Genomic DNA, 19,850 nt, shown 5'->3' on the forward strand with positions numbered 1-19,850 from the left:
AGAAAATTGTCCATTTCCTCCAGATTCACCAGTTTTGTTGAATATAAGCTTTTATAGTAGGAGCTGGTGATATTTTGAACTTTCCAAGATTCTGTTGTTATGTCTCCCTTTTCATTTCTGATTTTATTAATTTGGATAAAGTCTCTGTGATCTCTGATTAGTCTGGCTAAGGCTTTATCTATCTTATTGATTTTCTCAAAGCAGCTCCTGTTTTTGTTGATTCTTTGAATAATTCTTTTTGTTTCTAATTGGTTGATTTAAGACCTGAGTTTGATTATTTCCTGCCTTCTACTCCTCTTGGTTATATTTGTTTCTTTTTGTTCTAGAGCTCTTAGGTTTCTTGTCAAGCTGTTTTCTCCTGTTTCTTTTTGCAGGCATTCAGAGCCATGAGTTTTTCTCTTAGTACTGCTTTCATTGTGTTCCATAAGTTTGGGTATATTGAATCTTCATTATCCTTAAATTCTAAGAAGTCTTTAATTTATTTCATCCTTGACCAAGTTTCATTGACTAAAACGTTGCTCAACTTCCATGTATATGTGGGCTTTCTGTCATTATTTTTGTTATTGAATATCAGACTTAACCTTTGGTTATCTGATAGGTTGCATGGGATTATTTCTATCTTCCTGTTTTGTGACCGATTATATGGTCAGTTTTGGAGAAGGTACCATGAGTTGCTGAGAAGAAAGTATATCCTTTTGTTTTAGGATCAAATGTTCCATAAATAACTGTTAAGTCCATTTGGTTCATAACTTCTGTTAGTTTCTCAATGTCTATGTTCAATTTCTGTTTTCATGATCTGTCCATTGATGAGAGTAGGGTGTTGAAATCTCTTACTATTATTGTGTGAGTTGCAATGTGTGATTTGAGCTTTGGTAAGGTTTCTTTGAAGAATGTAGGTGCCCTTGCATCTGGAGCATAGGTATTTAGGATTGAGAGTTCATCTTGGTGGATTTTTCTTGGATGAATATTAAGTATCCTTCCTTATCTTTTTTGATGACTTTGTTTGAACATCAATTCTATTTGATATTAGAATGGCTACTCCATCTTGCTTCTTCATACCATTTGCTTGGAAAGTTGTTTTCCAGCCTTTTACTCTGAGGTAGTGTTTGTCTTTGACTCTAAAGTATGTTTCCGACTCTGAAGTATGTTTCTTGTACACATAAAAATGCTGGGTCCTCTTTATGTAGCCACTCTGTTACTGTATGTTTTTATTGGGGAATTGAGTCCATTGATATCAAGAGATATTAAGGTACAGTGATTGTCGCTTCCTGTTATTTTCATTGTTAGGGGTAGAATTATGTTTGTGTATCTCTCTTTTGGTTTCATTGCAAGAAGATTACATTTTTCCTTTTTGTACTGCGTAGGGAGCTTTTGACTGGTTCACTTCAGTTCAGTTCTGGACGCAGACCAGTACTGCAGGTATGGGCAGCTGACTGTTCCTGCATTCCTGTGTCCAGAGGCACTACTCACTTTCCTCTCATACCAAGGATGTGGGCAGAGGTGGGCAGAAATGGCAGTCTTTCCTGTGATCTCAGGATGTCTGCACTTCTGAGTGTTCAGCTCTCTTCCACACGGGATTTGGGTGCAGGGAACTGTGGGATGGTATCAGTCCAATTCTTGGCACAACCAAAATAAGGAAGTGCCCTGTCCCAGAGGAATTCTGCCTCTGTGTTTCCTGAGTCTACCAGGCAGGTCACTTGGAGCAGAAAAGTGGGTCTTGCCTCTGCTCTAATGTGTGTATGTGCTCCTGGTGACTGTTTTTAAGCACTAAGGTCATGTAGGAATCAGAAGCATTCTGATCCTGATTGCTCCTAGGTCCTTGCACCCAGGGGGCACAGTTGGCACTAGGCAATTCCCTCTTGGGTCAGGAATGTGGGCAGAAGGTAGTCTCCTCAGATTTCTCAGGAAAGTCTGCAGCACTTCTGACGGTCCAGCTCTCTACCCAATGGAATTTGGGTACAGGGAGCTGTTTGACCAGTTCAGTTCAGTTCAGTTCTGGGCACAGACAAGTACCACAGGTACCAGCAGATGACTGTTCCTATATTTCTATGTCCAGAGGCACTATGCAGTATCCTCTTGGACCAGGGATGTGGGCAGAAGTGGGCAGAAGTGGCAGTCTGTCCTGCAGTCTTAGGATGTCTGCACTTCTGGGTGTTCAGCTGTCTTCCCCACAGGATTTGGATACAGGGATAACCTCTTTCTTTTATCCTAGCTTATAAAGCCAAAACCACATGTGCAAAGATGCCAAGTTCCACTGTTTGCTGGGATGTGAAACATAGCACACTTACTCAATTATATCTTCAGCAGCTTTCTGTTTTTGATGGTTTCATTATTTGGAAAAACTCAACTGTTCTGGAACTCCATCTACTCTAGGCTGACCATGAACTGAGAGCTGCAAACCTTTGTCTCCTGAGTGCTACAATTAAGGGCATATTCCTCCATGCCTAGACCTAAACTGGTCTTTAATTCCTCTTCACAAGATGGTAACTTACCTTGTTGCGATCTTGCACTGATGTCACAAATCCCTTTATTCAGTTTGATGTCTTCAATATGTTTATCTGCTTCAACATAAGATTTAGCTCCATTTTACTTCCATGTGCCCATTTTCTCCATGAACCATATGTTTTGTCTTTTTCCTTGCCTCTTTTCATAAGAGTGAACCACAATACAGTAAACCCTAGGCTGTTTTGATACTTCATTTTCCAATGAAATTAATTTAAATCTCTTCACTTCACTCTCAGGGAAGACTTTCAGAGGTAGGTAAGAGTAGCCACACTATTCACCCTAATATAACAAGAATGATACCTAGGAAACATACTAAAATACTTCTCCTCTGAAACTTCTTGAGTCAAGCACCCACAGTTCAAAACAACCTCAGAACCACTGTCTTCTATTTTCTTATTAGTATGGCCCATTATTCCAACTTAAAATGCATTAAATTGCTTTTCTAAGCCATAGGCCCAAAGACATATTCCTCCAAATCAAATCATGGTCATGTCTATCACAGCAATATTCCATTCACTGGTACAAATTTCTCTCTTAGGATGTTATTGGTGGGAAAAATACCACAGTAACTCGTACAAAAGAAAACATTTAACTGGGACTAGGTTATGCTATCACAGGCTTATAAGTAAATTACTGTGAGGGTAGAAAGCATGCTGGCATGCAGATAGACATGGTGATGGAAAAGAAATTAAGAGTTTTACATTTTGATCTACAGGCATCAGGTGACAGTTTGCTACACCGAGAATACATAGATTGAGCATAGGAGTACTTACGCTTACCTCCACACTAACATTTTTTTCTAAAAAGTGTCCACACCTACTTCAGAAGGGCAAAACATATCTCACTCCCTATGTGCCAAGAATTCAAACAGATGAGTGTGTGTCTGCCTCTCTCTCTCTCTCTCTCTCTCTCTCTCTCTCTCTCTCTCTCTCTGTATGTGTGTGTGTGTGTGTACGTGGGGGAGGGAGTGATACCTAGTCAAACCACCACACAGATATAATAGTTTTTATTAAAACAACTAATATTTAACACTGTCATGCTCAAAAGTACTCATAAGAAAATTTTAATTTGGCTGTATAAATAAATAAAATTGTTTATACACTGAAATACTAATTATTATCCCTTTCTTAATATATAATGCTGAAATCTAGAGTGTGCTTACCAGAAAAATATAAGCATTTACGTAAATTATGTAGTACAAGTATATAAATTAATTTCTACATAATTATATAAGCCTTTACTTATCGAAGTAATTAGTCATAATTATTTCCTTGGCATAAACAATGGAAAATTCTAAAATCAACTTTATTTATTTAAACTTATACTATTCACATCACTTACATGTTGACTGAAATGTGAAGAGCAAATTTTTCTTATTATAGATCCAACACCGTCCTTTTTCCCCACATGAATTAATGTCCCAGAAATTACAAGTATAATCTGATGTTGATTCAAAAAGTAGATGGTCAGGAACAGAGCCTATAAAATAGTCAGTGAATAGAAGTACTTCATAAACTGACAGGATAAGAATTATTGCTTCTCAAAACACACACAAACACACACACACACACACACACACACACACACACACACACACACACACACGAACCTCTAAAACAATTTTAAAAAATACTGTAACGGCCATCTTTTATTGGATAAAAGACCTGATACTGCCTGATCCTTGTATGTACACAAATATTAGTAGTTTGAAATCATTTTGAATTCTGTCTATGCTGTTATTTACAAATAATCGTGAATACATTTTTTTTATTCAGGGAATGTTTTGCAGACATATTTACAACAAAAATTATACTGCATGATTTTTTGACTCACAAAATCTTTACAGATAGATAACTATGAGATTTTTTAATGACTAAAAGTGACTTCATACCATTTTCTAATTGCATTTTTTTGTCTGTGTCTCTGGAAAATGCTTCTCTTATCCCCTAGAAATATATTTCAAGATTTCCCCAGTGAATGTTTGAAACTGTATGTGGCACCAACCTGTTTACACACATACACACACAAAAAAAATTAAAAAAAATAAAAAACAAAACACACATGTGCAATGTTCAATGTGCTGCTATAAATTACATTTTCTATTTATATTTAATTTAGCTTAAAACCTAGTGAGATTTCATAAATCTTCTATCATTATTAATTATAATTGACTCGTCCTCTTTTTCTCCTCCTTTTACTACATACTTTTAAAATCTTAGGACCCAGTACTTTTCTCTATGGTTTCATATCACATGAGTTTATCATTCCCTTTTATATACTTTGATTCACACAGCAAGATCATGTTGCCCGTAACTTCTTCATGAAGACTTAATGTTTTTCTGAGGCTTCCCCTGGTCATTCTTCTTGCTGCTCTATTATTGTACTCCCTGCCCAAACCATTCTGCTCCCTCTGTTCGCCTTCTCTATTTTCATCTCACCTACATTATGTTATTCCTTCTCCCCAGTGCATCCTATCTAGCAAAGGGCCATTTCTAGTTTCAACATGTACTTCAGATCAAACAAAAATGAACAGAAGTTAGTATCTGCATATGGAAAGAACATGTAGAATTATATCATTGAACATTGTTGCCCTCACTCAATATAATTCATTTTGCTTATATCCACTTTCCTGCAATTTTCTCAATGTCACTTTTTCTTTACTGGTACGTAATGTGATATATACTGTGTACATGGATGCATTCTCATGGCCCACTCATCAGCTGATAAACATCTATGTTGCCTCCATTCCTAGATGTAATGCAACATAAAATCAAAAGGTGTGAACATGCTAGTACCTATGTAATAAGATACAAAATACTTTGGTTATTGGCCTAGAAATGGTATTACAGGGTCATGTGGAAAGAATTATTTCAGAGTTTGAACAGAGGTACTCTACATTTGTAAATAATATTCTCCTTGAAGACATGTAGTACTAAGTAAAAATCAGAACATCAAACACAATTTTTCTTTCTTCTGGTTACTGGTAAGGACGCCTTTAGAGACACTTGAAACAGTACATTCTAAGACCATTGATATTAGTACCATCACATCTAGATGATAAGACATCTGAAGACAACCCACACTTTGGTTACAGGATACAGAGAAAACTACACTGAACTCTCTCTCCTGACTAGCATTCACAGAGCTGGGTGAGCTATGGAGGCTGATTGAGAAAAGTAGGGTATTTTCCATGGCCAAACCCTACTACAATACAAACCTTACAAGCAGGCAGTGCCCGTGGTGCAATAGTGGCAAGATTGTATATAGGGACATCCAAACTATTCCTTATTGAACCGAAAACTATGTATCAGAAGAAAATGAATGATCACTACTACAAATATACTCAAAAAGTATAATTAAGGAATATATTTCACAGAATACAATTTTTTGTGGGGAATCTGCAAGTATACAGCAAGAAGTATGCAATTTCTTTGAACATGTGTAACTTGTATGCAATGGTGAAGTTACTCCAGCTCCAAATGTAAGGCTACAGCTAATATATTATTATTGATGCTTATTTCATTTAATTGGGTGGCTTTTATTTTACCTAATTACTCTCTGTACTTACTTAGCTCCTAAATTTTTCAGAGTGATCTCATATTCACTTTTTATCAGTTTACATTATTATCTACCTCCTAAGTTTAAATATCCATGCAAATTTACATAACAAAGATGAACAATTTTGTACATGGAATATAGCTGAATTCACATACCAAGGAATCTCCAAATTGTATATGTCACACCCAGACTCATTGAATTCCAACTGGCAGGTACACTTCTGAAAGCAAATAGCAATGATATTACCTGTGAGTGACAGATGATAGGTCCATGATTTTAAATGTATATGTTATACTTAATTTATACCACAAATATTTAGCTGGCTGATAAATTTCAATATGGCCTATGAACAGAGTGCGTACCTATTCATTTACCCAATATTTAACAGGATAACTAAACACTCAAACCCTGTAGTTCTTTTCATGGGAAAGAACCTTATGGGTCAGATCTGCCTGAGCCACCTTTTTCTGAAAGAGCAGAGATCTGTCCAGCTCTAATGTTTATCTTGTTCTCTATAACACGTAATCCTTAAGTACATTTCAGCTTTATTAAGTCCACTCTCCCCTTTCCTAGTTTGCTCTTTGTGGTAGATTCTATACTCCATAAATTATATCAGTAAGTTTTCACTTCACATTCTGACTTTTGATTGGGTTCTAATTAAATGTCACTCTAAATGAAGGAGAAAGCTTAAATCCATTCTTTACCTTCAGGCTTCCCCCCATGGTTAATTGGGCTGAGTGAGTTCCACAAAAGGTTGGCTTTCTTACAAAGGCCTCCCTCTCACTCTCATTCCCTGCAAAGCATGGTAGCTACATCCCACACTATGCCATGGCATGCATTACACCCATCCTCCATTTGGTTGCAACTTTATTGAATTTCATTTACTTGAATGATCTTAATTTCTGAGTTCCCCCTCTTTCATGTGGAACCCTTATTATATTCACAAGTCCAAATTAAAATAAATGAAAAGTAACTTTACAGCAATTAATAGAGGAGACCCTTATCCCCACTGATTCAAACAAGTCTAATTTAGCAAGCCACACACAGAAAATGATCATTAAATGTAGAAAAGGCTTATTGGGAAGAATAAAATTTCAACAGGAAGAGAAGAAATGGTAAATATAAAAATGTAAAATTATATAAATTTATGAACAATTTTTATTTGTTTTACAATATAATGCTATACAGATTTTTATAAATGTATTCAGAGTCCCAATTACAGAGTCCTCCCGTCCCTCCTCTCTTTGCAGACCTGCACTTAAAAATCCTTCCCCTCATTACAACTCCTCTTCTCCTCAAAGACAGAGAAGCTGTCTTGTGTACCACTCCACTCTGGGATATCCATCCAGTCACAATAGAAATAAGCACATCATCTCTCACTGAGGTGCAGCTAGGCTGTCCAGTTAGGAGAAGTTGATCAAATGGCAGGCACCCTAGTCAGAGACTGACCTGCCTCAATTGTTAGTGGAAAATCATAAAGGCCAAGCTTCACATCTGCTACAAATGCTATAAAGGGCCTAGGTCCAGCCCCTACATGATCTTTAGTTAGTGGTTCAGTCACTGAAGCCCCCATGGGCCCAGGTTAGTTGACTCTAGGTCTTCTTTTGGTATTCATGGCCCTTCCAGCTTTCTAACTTCCACTCTTGCACTATATTTCCTATTGATTTACTTGAATTGATTTCCTATTGAATTACTTGTTTAAGCAGAAAAAATAATTTAGATTTGTATTTTAAATCAGCACCTTGTACTTTGTACAAGGTGACCAGTAGGGATCAATTTGCATTTTTTCTAGTAAAGACTATCAGACCACCACAATTTTTTGAAGATGCTTCCATTTGTCTTTGTATATTTTTGGCCTCTTTGTCAAAGAACAATTTATTTTAAGAGTGTGGGTTTATTTCAGGGTTTTCAATTCTATTCTATTTGATCGACCTGTCTCTGTACTAATTCCACACAATTTTTCATCACTATTGCTTTGTAGTACAGCTTGAGGTCAGGGATATTGATTCTCCTAGAAGTTAATATATTATTAATAATTGTGTTCCCTATCCATATGAAATTGAGAATGCTTTTTCCATTTCTGTGAAGAATTGTGTTGGAATTTTGATAAGAATCATGTTGAATCTGTAGATTGCAATGGAGAGGATAGGTATCCTACAAATACATGATTATGTTGGATTTCTCCATACATTTCTGAGGTCATCTTTGATTTCTTTCTTGAGAGACTTGAAGTTCTTGTCATACGGATATTTCACTTCTTTGGTTAGAGTTACACAAAGATATTTTATGTTATTTTTGACTAATATGAAGGGTGTTGCCTCCCTATTTTCTTTCTCAGCTAATTTATCATTTGTATAAAGGAATGCTATTGATTTGTTTGAGTTAATTTTATATCTAGTTACCTTGCTAAATTTGTTTATCAGCTATAAAAGTTCTCTGGTAGAATTTTGGGGTTCAGTTATTTATACTACAATATCATTTTCAAATATACTTACTTTGACTTTGCGAATTTGTATCCCCTAAATCTTCTAACGTTGACCTGTTGCTCTAGCTAGAACTTAAAGTACTATGTTGAATAGGTATAGGTAGTGTCGAAGAAGTAGAGCAAGGACCTCAACATAAAACAAGATAAACCTAATAGAAGAGAAAGTGGGAAAGAGGTTCCACCTTTTTGTCACGGGGGAAAATTCCCAAAACAGTATGCCAATAACTCAGGCTCTAAGATCCTGAATAGAGAAATAGGACTCAGGAAACTGAAAAGCTTCTCTAAGTTGAAAGACACAGTCAATAGTGCAAATGCACAACATACAAATGAGGAAAAATCCTCACTAAACCCACATGCAAGAGAGGGCTAATATCCAAATTATATAAAGAACTCAAAAAGCTAAAAGCTTTCAAGAGACCAAACAGCCCAATCCAAAAATGGGTTATAGAGTTAAATAGATAGTGCACAACTGAGGAATCTTTAATTGCTGAGAAGCACTTAAAGCAATGAACAAGATCCTTAGTCATTAGGGAAATACAAATCAAAATGACTCTGAGATCCCACTTTACACCATTCAGAATGGCTAAGATAAAAAACTCTGGTGACAACACATGTTGAAAAGGATGTGGAGAAATGGAATACTTTTCCATTTCTCATGGTATTGTAAACTGGTACAGTCACTCTGAAAATCAATCTGGAAGTTCTTCAGAATTTTTAAATAGAACTACCTGAAAACCAAGCAATCTCATTCTTGGGAATATATCTAGAAGATGTCCCACCATATCACTGAGGCACGTGCTCCATTATGTTAATGGAAACCTTATCTGTTATAGCTTGAAGATAGAAACAACCTGAATGGCCCACAACTGAAGAAAGGATACAGAAAATGTGGTTCATTTACACAATGAAATACTACTCAGCTATTATGAATGAGGACATAATGCGTTTTGCAGGCAAATGTATGGAACAAGACTAGAAAATATCAACCTGAGTGACGTAACTCAGACCCAAAATGACATCGGTGCTATATATACATTAATAAATGTACATCAGTCAAAAATGTAGAATTCCTAGGATGCAATACACAGAATTCAAGAAAGTTAACAAACAGTGGAACCCAAGTGAGGATGCTTCAATCTCACTTGGGAGGGAGAAGAAATCCATCACAGGAGGCAGAGAAAGGAAGGGATGTGAGTAGGAGAGGAGAGGAAGCGGGGGTTAAATGGGAACATGACCAGGTATGTTGGGGAGGGGGGTATTAAGAAGGCCTGAGGGATAGCAGAATGTACAGAAATAGACAAAATCAGGAATGGGAGGTGGGGGTACCTTCTAGAATGTATTAGAGACTTCAGATATGAGAGACTCTCAGGAATTAAAGGGAGGGATATTAGATGAAATGCCAACAGTGTGGAGACACCTCCAGTAGAAAGACATCCATCAAGTGGAGGGATGTGTTTGCCATCCTACAGTCAAGAATTCTGATTGAGAATTGGTGCTGTATCAAAGAACTGAAGGGACAAATCTGGAGAAGAAACTGAGAGAAAAGTCCAGTTACTAGCACAACTTGTGATCCATCTCAGGTGGAGGCACCAAGGTCTACCTGATGCTATCATTTGCTTATACACAGGAGTTAGCATGACTGTCCTCAGAGAGGTCCAACAAAGAGCTGTGACATACCCCCAAGTCCATATTAGAATAAACAAGTAGAAGCCTATAGAGAAGAATCACAAAAATCCCTGAGAGAATTACAGGAAAACACAATCAAACAGGTCAAGGAATTAAAAATGGAAAAAGAATCAATAAAGAAAGCACAAAGGGAGACAACCCTGGATGTAGAAAACAAAAGGAAGAGACAAGAGGCCATAGATACAAGCATCACTAACAGAATACAAGAGATAGAAGAGAGAATCTCAGGAGCAGAAGATTCCATAGAAATCATCAACACAACTATCAAAGATAATGTAAAACGGAAAAAGCTACTGGCCCAAAATATACAGGAAATCCAGGACTCGATGAAAAGATCAAACCTAAGAATAATAGGTATAGAAGAGAGTGAAGACTCCCAGCTCAAAGGACCAGTAAATATCTTCAACAATATCATAGAAGAAAACTTCCCTAACCTAAAAAAAGAGATACCCATAGGCATACAAGAAGCCTACAGAACTCCAAGTACATTGGACCAGAAAAGAAACTGCTCCCGTCACATAAAAGTCAAAATACCAAATGCACAAAACAAAGAAAGAATATTAAAAGCAGCAAGGGAAAAAGGTCAAGTAACATATAAAGGCAGACCTATCAGAATCACACCAGATTTCTCACCAGAGACTATGAAAGCCAGAAGATCCTGGACAGATGTCATACAGACCCTAAGAGAACACAAATGCCAGCCCAGGTTACTGTGTCCAGCAAAACTCTCAATTAACATAGATGGAGAAACCAAGATATTCCATGACAAAACCAAATTTACACAATATCTTTCTACAAATCCAGCCCTACAAAGGATAATAAATGGTAAAGCCCAACATAAGGAGGCAAGCTACATCATAGGAAAAGCAAGAAACTAATCGTCTTGGCAACAAAACAAAGAGAAGAAAAGCACACAAATATAATCTCACATCCAAATATGAATATAACAGGAAGCAACGATCACTATTCCTTAATATCTCTCAACATCAATGGACTCAACTCCCCAATAAAAAAATAGATTAACAAACTGGATACACAATGAGGACCCTGCATTCTGCTGCCTACAGGAAAAACACCTCAGAGACAAAGACAGGCACTACCTCAGAGTTAAAGGCTGGAAAACAATTTCCAAGCAACTGGTCTGAAGAAGCAAGCTGGAGTAGCCATTCTAATATCGAATAAAGTCGATTTCCAACCAAAAGACATCAAAAAAGATAAGGAAGGACACTTCATATTCATCAAAGGAAAAATTCACCAAGATGGACTCTCAATTTTAAATATCTATGCTCCAAATACAAGGGCACCTACATACATAAAAGAAACCTTATTAAAGCTCAAAGCACAAGGTGCATTTCACACGATAATAGTAGGAGATTTCAACACCCCACTCTCATCAAGGGACAGATCATGGAAACAGAAATTAAACAGAGACATAGACAGACTAAGAGAAGTCATGAACCAAATGGACTTAACAGATATTTATAGAAAACTCTATCCAAAAACAAAAGTATATACCTTCTTCTCACCATTTCATGGTACTTTCTCCAAAAAATGACCACATAATTGGTCATAAAAAATAGATACAGAAAGATAGAAATAATCCCCTGTGTCCTATCAGACCACCACAGGCTAAAGCTGGTCTTCCACAACAATAAGGGAAGAACGTGCACATATACATGGAAATTGAACAATGCTCTACTCAATGATAACCTGGTCAAGGAAGAAATAAGGAATGAAATTAAAAATTTCTTAAAATTTAATTAAAATTAATGTACAACATACCCAAACTTGTGGGACACTTATGGGGCACAGCTTTCACAGAGGAAAACTCATAGCTATGAGTGCCTGCAGAAAGAAACAGGAGAGAACATATGTCAGCAGCTTGATGGCACACCTAAAAGCTCTAGAACAGAAAGAAACAAGTACACCCAGGAGAGTAGAGGGCAGGAAATAATCAAACTTAGAGCTGAAATCAAACAAGTAGAATCAAAAAGGACTATACAAAGAAACAAAAGTTGGTTCTTTGAGAAAATCAACAAGATAGATAAACCCTTAGCCAGACTACCCAGAGGACACAGCGAGTGTGTCCAAATTAACAAAAGAAGAAATGAAAAAGGAGACATAACTACAGAATCAGAAGGAATTCAAATAATCATCAGATCCTACTACAAAAGCCTATATTCAAAAAAACTTGAAAATCTGCAGGAAATGGCAATTTCCTAGACAGATACCAGGTGCCAAAGTTAAATCATGAACAGATAAACCATTTAAACAACCCCAAAACTCCTAAAGAAATAGAAGTCATTAAAGGTCTCCCAATCAAAAAGAGCCCAGGTCCAGATGGGTTCAGTGCAGAATTTTATCAGACCTTCATAGAAGACCTTATACCAATACTATCCAAACTTCCATAACATTGAAATAGATGAAACGCTACCGAATTCCTTCTATGAAGCAACAATTACTCTTATACCTAAACCACACCTAGACCCAACAAAGAAAGAGAACTTCAGACAAATTTCCCTTACAAATATCGATGCAAAAATACTCAAAAAAATTTGGGCAAACCGAATCCCAGAGCACATCAAAACAATCATCCATCATGATCAAATAGGCTTCATCCCAGGCATACAGGGATGGTTTAATATATGGAAAACTATCAACATAATCCACTAAATAAACAAACTGAAAGATAAAAACCACATGACCATTTCATTTGATGCTGAGAAAGCATTTGACAAAATTCAACACCCATGCATGATAAAAATCCTGGAAAGAATAGGAATTCAAGGCCCATACCTAAACATAGTAAAAGCCATATACAGCAAACCAGTAACTAACATTAAATTAAAGGGAGAGAAAATTGAATAAATCCCACTAAAATCAGGGACTAGTCAAGGCTTCCCACTCTCTCCCTACTTATTCAATATAGTTCTTGAAGTTCTAACCAGAGCAATCAGACAACAAAAGGAGACCAAAGGGATACAGATTGGAAAAGAAAAAGTCAAAATATCACTATTTGCAGATAATATGATAGTATATTTAAGTGATCCCAAAAGTTCCACGAGAGAACTACTAAACCTGATAAAAACCTTCAGCAAAGTGGTTGTGTATAAAAATAATTCAAATAAATCAGTTGCCTTCCTCTACACAAAAGAGAAACTAGTCGAGAAAGAAATTAGGGAAACGACACCCTTCATAATAGTCCCAAATAAAATAAAATACCTCAGTGTGACTTTAACCAAGCAAGTCAAAGATCTGTATGATAAGAACTTCAAGCCTCTGAAGAAAGAAATTGAAGAATACCTCAGAAAATGGATCCTCCCATGCTCATGGATTGGCAAGATTAATATAGTAAAAATGGCCATTTTACCAAAAGCAATCTACAGATTCAATTTAATCCCCATCAAAATACCAATCCAATTCTTCAGAGAGTTAGACTGAACAATTTGCAAATTCATCTGGAATAACAAAAAACCCAGGATAGCTAAAACTATCCTCAACAATAAAAGGACTTCTGGGGGAATCACTATCCCTGAACTCAAGAAGTATTGCAGAGCAATAGTGATAAAAACTGCATGGTATTGGTACAGAGACAGACAGATAGACCAGTGGAATAGAATTGAAGACCCAGAAATGAATCCACACACCTATGGGCACTTGATTTTTGACAAAGGAGCCAAAACCATCCAACGGAAAAAAGATAGCATTTTCAGCAAATGGTGCTGGTTCAACTGGAGGTCAGCATGTAGAAGAATCAGATCGATCTATGCTTATCACCCTGTACAAAGCTTAAGTCCAAATGGATCTATGACCTCCACATCAAACCAGATACACTCAAACTAATAGAAGAAAAAGTGGGGAAGAATCTCGAACACATGGGTATTGGAAAAATTTCCTGAACAAAACACCAATGGCTTATGCTCTAAGATCAAGAATCGACAAATAGGATCTCATAAAACTGCAAAGCTTCTGTAAGGCAAAGGACACTGTTGTTAGGACAAAACGGGAACCAACAGATTGGGAAAGATCTTTACCAATCCTACAACTGATAGAGGGCTTATATCCAAAATATACAAAGAACTCAAGAAGTTAGACTCCAGAAAGACAAATAACCCTGTTAAAAATGGGGTTCAGAGCTAAACAAAGAATTCACAGCTGAGGAATGCCGAATGGCTGAGAAAACCTAAAGAAATGTTCAACATCTTTAGTCATAAGGGAAATGCAAATCAAATCAACCCTGAGATTACACCTCCCACCAATGAGAATTGTTAAGATCAAAAACTCAGGTGACAGCAAATGCTGGCGAGGATGTGGAGAAAGAGGAACACTCCTCCATTGTTGGTAGGACCGCAGAGTGGCACAACCATTCTGGAAATCAGTCTGGAGGTTCCTCAGAAATTGGACATTAAACTACCTGAGGATCCAGCTATACCACCCTTGGGCATATACCCAAAAGATGCCCCAACATATAACAAAGACACATGCTCCACTATGTTCATAGCAGCCTTATTTATAATAGCCAGAAGCTGGAAAGAACCCAGATGCCCTTCAACAGAGAAATGGATACAGAAAATTTGGTACATCTACACAATGGAATATTACTCTGCTATCAAAAACAACGACTTCATGAAATTCATAGGCAAATGGATGGAACTGGAAAATATCATCCTTAGTGAGGTAACCCAATCACAGAAAAACACACATGGTATGCACTCATTGATAAGTGGATATTAGCCCAAATTCTCGAAGTACCCTAGATGCACAGAACACATGAAACTCAAGAAGGATGACCAAAATGCGAATGCTTCACTCCTTCTTTAAGAATATCCTTGGGAGGGAATAGGGTGTAAAGTTTAGAACAGAGGCAGAAGTGGCATTCAGAGCCTGCCCCACATGTGGCCCATACATGTACAGCCACCAAACGAGACAAGATGGATGAAGCAAAGAAGTGCAGGCCGACAGGAACCGGATGTAGTTCTCTCCTGAGAGACACAGCCAGAATACAGCAAATACATAGGCGAATGCCAGCAGCAAACCACTGAACTGAGAATAGGTCCCCCTTTGAATGAATCTTAGAAAGGACTGAAAGAGCTTGAAGGGGCTCGAGATCCCATATGAACAACAATGCCAAGCAACCAGAGCTTCCAGGGACTAAGCCACTACCTAAAGACTATACATGGACTGACCCTGGACTCTGACCCCATAGGTAGCAATGAATATCCTAGTAAGAGCACCAGTGGAAGGGGAAGCCCTGGGTCCTGCTAAGACTGAACCCCCAGTGAGCGTGATTGTTGTGGGGAGGGCGGCAATGGGAGGAGGATGGGGAAGGGAACACCGATAGAGAAGGAGAGGGGGAGGGGAAGGGGGGTTGTTGGCCCGGAAACCGGGAAAGGGAATAACACTCGAAATGTAAATAAGAAATACTCAATTAATAAAGATGGAAAAAAAAAGATGGAAGTTTGTGCCTCTAGTGGTTGAATTAGGGATAGGTCGGTAGAAGCTGAAGTAGAGGGTGACTCCATAGGGTGACTAGCTGTCTCAACTTATCAGGATCCCTAAAATCTGTCAGACTTTGAGCCAACAACTAGGCAGCATTCATGAGCTGGTTTAAGTGCCCTGGTTCATATAGAGCAAAGGACTGCCTGGTCGGTCCTCACTGGGCGAAGAGCCTAACCCTCAAGAGACTTGAGGCTCCAGGACAAGAGGAGGGCTCGGGTGGGGCGGGGGAATATCCTTTAAAGACAAGATCGATGAAGAGATGAATGAGGAACTGTTTGAGGTAGGACTTGGAGAGATGTAACTTCTCGACTTTAAAAATTAAGATTCATATAATGCTGGAGATCCAACCCAAGGCTTTGTGAATATTCATAGTGCTCTCCAAACAGCACTATGTTTTCAGCTTCCTTTCTTTCTCCTTGTTTTGCGTTACTCTTGTTTACCTAGGACCTGAAGATACATCTTTAATATATTTACTGAGAGCTCTGTAATCCATGCCTTTTGTTATATTTGAAGTATATATGAACAGGTAATATACTAATAAATCTTTGAGAAAATAATCTATCTTCTACCCTCTTCTAGTTTTATGTTTTTGAAGACAGTTCTTCAGGAGTCTTTCAAACATCCTTGTCTCTTTTGTAATGCTCAAGAATAACCAGAGTATGCAACAGTAGATGAATCACCATGGGATGAAGAGAAAAACCTGGGATTGGCTGCAGTCTCTACAGAGACAGGGACCTTCACAGTTTTAGTTGTCATTTTGCCTCTGGGCAAACTGCTAACTGATTTCTGACTATGCTCATCCAGAAGTAAGGCACATGCACATGAGATGCTGTGCCAAAGGCAGTTGTCTGAGTCTCTGGGAACCATATACATGTTGAAGTTGATATCTTTCTGTCTTTTGCTGCATTTTATTTCTAAGCCTCCTACATGTAACTGACTTTTGATTTGGATCTAAAATTTGTATGTACAATCTTTTATATGTCATTTGAGTCACTTTCAAACTTCAAAACCAAAAGATATATGGAAAACCAGTTAATTCTGTATGTGATAATAGACCTACTTCAGAAGTTCTTGACCTTTAAATGAACTCCTGTGCTATCCATAGGATTCTGGGATTTCATGAAATGCCATGCTTTCAAAGATTACATGTTCATTTACTCAAAACTAATTTTCTATAAGATTGTGAAGGTTCTTTTACCAGGGACACCCTAGGCATTTTCCTTGTCTTCTGTAACATCCATTCCAGAAAGACTCAGACTTGTCTACTGATATTTAGCCCAGATATTAAAACATTCATATCAAACTAGGAACAGTGTAGGTCAGTATATTCTGACCAGAATTATATGCAGGCATTTGATGACATCTGTAAACTCCGAGGCGCTCTTCACATTTCTCCTTGTTTTCTTTTGGACAAAGAGTCACTGAGTCACCCAGACTGGCTTCAAACTCACGATGCTCTACTTACAGCACTCAGTGCTGAGGTCAGCAGTCATGGCCGCGTTCGTTTGTCGTTCCGTAGGAACTTCACTGTGAACACCATAGCTCAAATTCCTGTGGAGCTTCATTTTTACAAATGCAATTCCAAATTTGTCTGTCTTAACACATAACTTACAAAATGCATGTGTGGGAAGGCATACTATGTTTTATTCAATTTAGTAATCAATAAAAATGTAAGACTCAAATCACATTTTAGAAATATAATTCTCTTTTGGAAATCAATCTAGAGATGAATGGAAATGGTTCTACGCAAAGAACCAGCTATTCTACTCCTGGGTATATACCCAAATGGTGCTCCAACATATAACAAGGACACATGCTCCACTATATTCATAGGAACATTATTTATAGTAGGCAGAAGCAGGAAAAAGCCCAGATGCCCTTCAACAGAGGAATGGATACAGAAAATGTGGTACTAATGTACACTGTACTACTAATCCACTATCAAAAACAGTGGCATCATGAAATTCATAGGTAAATGGATGGAACTAGAAAATATCATCCTGAGTGAGGTAACCCAATCACAGAAAAACACACATGGTATGCACTCACTGGTAAATAAGTATTAGCCCTAAAGCTCAGATTACCCAATGATACAATCTACAGATCACATGAAGATCAAGAAGGATGACCAAAGTGCAGATTCCTCAGTCCTTCTTAGAAAAGTGAATTAAAATATCAAGAGGAAGAAATACAGAGACAAAGTTTGGAGCAGAGGCTGAAGGAAAGTCCATCCAGAGACTGCCCCACCTGGAGATCCAGCCCATATACAATCACCAAGCCCAGATAATATTGCTGATGCCAAGAAGTGCATGCTGACAAGAGCCTGATATAGCTGACTCCTGAGAGACTCTGCCAGAGCATCATAAATAGAGAGGTGAATGTGGGCAGCCAGCAATTGAACCGACAATGTGGTTCCTATTGGAGGAGTTAGAGAAAGGGTTGAAAGAGCTGAAGGGGTTTCACCCCCATAAGAACAGCAATGCCAACCAACAACTGCAATCCAAAGAGCATAGATGGAAAGACTCATGGTTCCAGCTGAATGTGTAGCAGAGGATGGACTTGTTGGGCTTCAATAGGAGGAGAAGCCCTTGATCCTACCTGCAGGGACGTAGAAAGGGATCAGTGGATGGGTGGGGAACGCCCTTATGGAAGAAGGGGGATGGGACAGGGGGGTTATGGATGGGAAATTGTGAAAGTGAATAACATTCAAAATGTAAATTTATAAAATCCAACAAAAAAGAAAATGAAACAAAAAGGTAATATGATTCCATTTACTGAAAACACTTATTGGGTACTTTACATGAAGTCATGTTGTTCTTCAAATCATACTAATAATTTATACTGTGTGTTTGTGTGAGGAAGAGGGAGAAGGAGGGGGAAAGGGAGAGGCAGAGGGAGAGGGAGAGGGAGAGGAGAGAGAGAGATGCTAATGTCAGAGGAAACCTTTCAAAACATAGTATTTTCCAAGCACCATCTGTGTTCTAAGGGATTAGGAACTCAGGTTCTCAGATTTGATAGCAAGTGTCTTTATTCAGTGAAACATTTTCTCAACTCAAGTATAGTTTTTTTTCCATTTCTTGTCTTTGAATTTTATATTTTCATTAATAGAACTATTCTTTTAGTTTCCCAAATAGGAAACCTAAACATGATTCTAGATGTCTCCATATCCCAACAAGGTTGGATCTCTCACACTTTTTTTCAAACCACCAAATACCAAACTATTTCTAAATGTCACTACTTCACCCTAACTTTGTTTTCTCCACTTTCCCTTTTTAACTCCATTTTCCACACTATTTTCAAACTACCCTATCAAGATGCACATCTGACTACAACCCAAGCCCTGGACAGGCTGGGGCAGAAGTGTTACATGTTTGAGGTCAGGTTGGGTTATACAGAAAGACGCTACCCACCAAAAAGAGAAAAAAAAACCCCAAATACTTCAAATTCAACATAGAATTGTAAACAAAGCATGTATCTCACTAAATTCCCTACTCTTTTGTTAAGAAATAATTTATGTACAGAATGTGTTATAACTAAACCCTCCCCTATTTTCCAACCCTACCAGGTCCATCTTATTTTCCTTCATTTTTCCATCAAACTATATATTTGCTAGGATAATCCACAATTGCCCTCTCTACTTCACTCCATAACTGAGAAAATGCCAGAAGTAAGCTATTGTTTTTCTTTTCGTTGGTCATGTTTACTGGATGGTTAGTCCACAGACATACTTGCTATCCACATGACAGATTTAGTTAAGAATAATGCTCTTTTATTATGTATCTAGAATAAAAATGAGTGTAATGTGGGCTCAATATATTCTGGACCACAGATGAATGGCAAATGTTGGGTCATTTAATAAATTGAAACTGTAAAAGTTACTCTGGTTCTTTGTGGTAGATACTTAGGCTTTCACGGATCAGCCATTAAGGTAGAATTATAATTAAATACCTATGCTAATACATCAAATTTACACTCATATCAATGTGACAATAAAAAATTTTCTTGATTATGCATGGATTTATCATGTATATTATACAAGGTAAATATAAGGTTTCTTTTAAAGTTATGTTGTTTCTGGCACATATATACCCACATTTGCTATTTAAGGAGCAACATA

The 19,850-nt window shown here is 37.6% G+C and overlaps 1 protein-coding gene across 14 annotated transcripts in view; it reads right to left on the minus strand.

The window, feature by feature from the left end:
- Nucleotides 1-19,850, minus strand: part of Slco6d1 (solute carrier organic anion transporter family, member 6d1) — a 156,838-nt gene that overhangs the window by 65,198 nt on the left and 71,790 nt on the right. For 5 of the 14 annotated variants that reach the window (XM_017596585.3, XM_039084005.2, XM_017596584.3 and 2 more), the window contains 3 exons: nucleotides 6,219-6,283; nucleotides 3,847-3,984; nucleotides 2,493-2,561 (listed from right to left, as the gene is read on the minus strand). In XM_017596585.3, coding sequence (XP_017452074.1) covers nucleotides 2,493-2,561; nucleotides 3,847-3,984; nucleotides 6,219-6,283 — 272 coding nt within the window. Of the gene's footprint in view, nucleotides 1-2,492; nucleotides 2,562-3,846; nucleotides 3,985-6,218; nucleotides 6,310-12,016; nucleotides 12,080-19,850 lie in introns of those variants that run through there. The other 9 variants (XR_005488950.2, XM_063267542.1, XM_063267543.1 and 6 more) reach the window with 4 other exon arrangements.

The sequence above is a fragment of the Rattus norvegicus genome, chromosome 9, assembly GCF_036323735.1.
Source record: "Rattus norvegicus strain BN/NHsdMcwi chromosome 9, GRCr8, whole genome shotgun sequence".
NCBI lineage: Eukaryota > Metazoa > Chordata > Mammalia > Rodentia > Muridae > Rattus > Rattus norvegicus.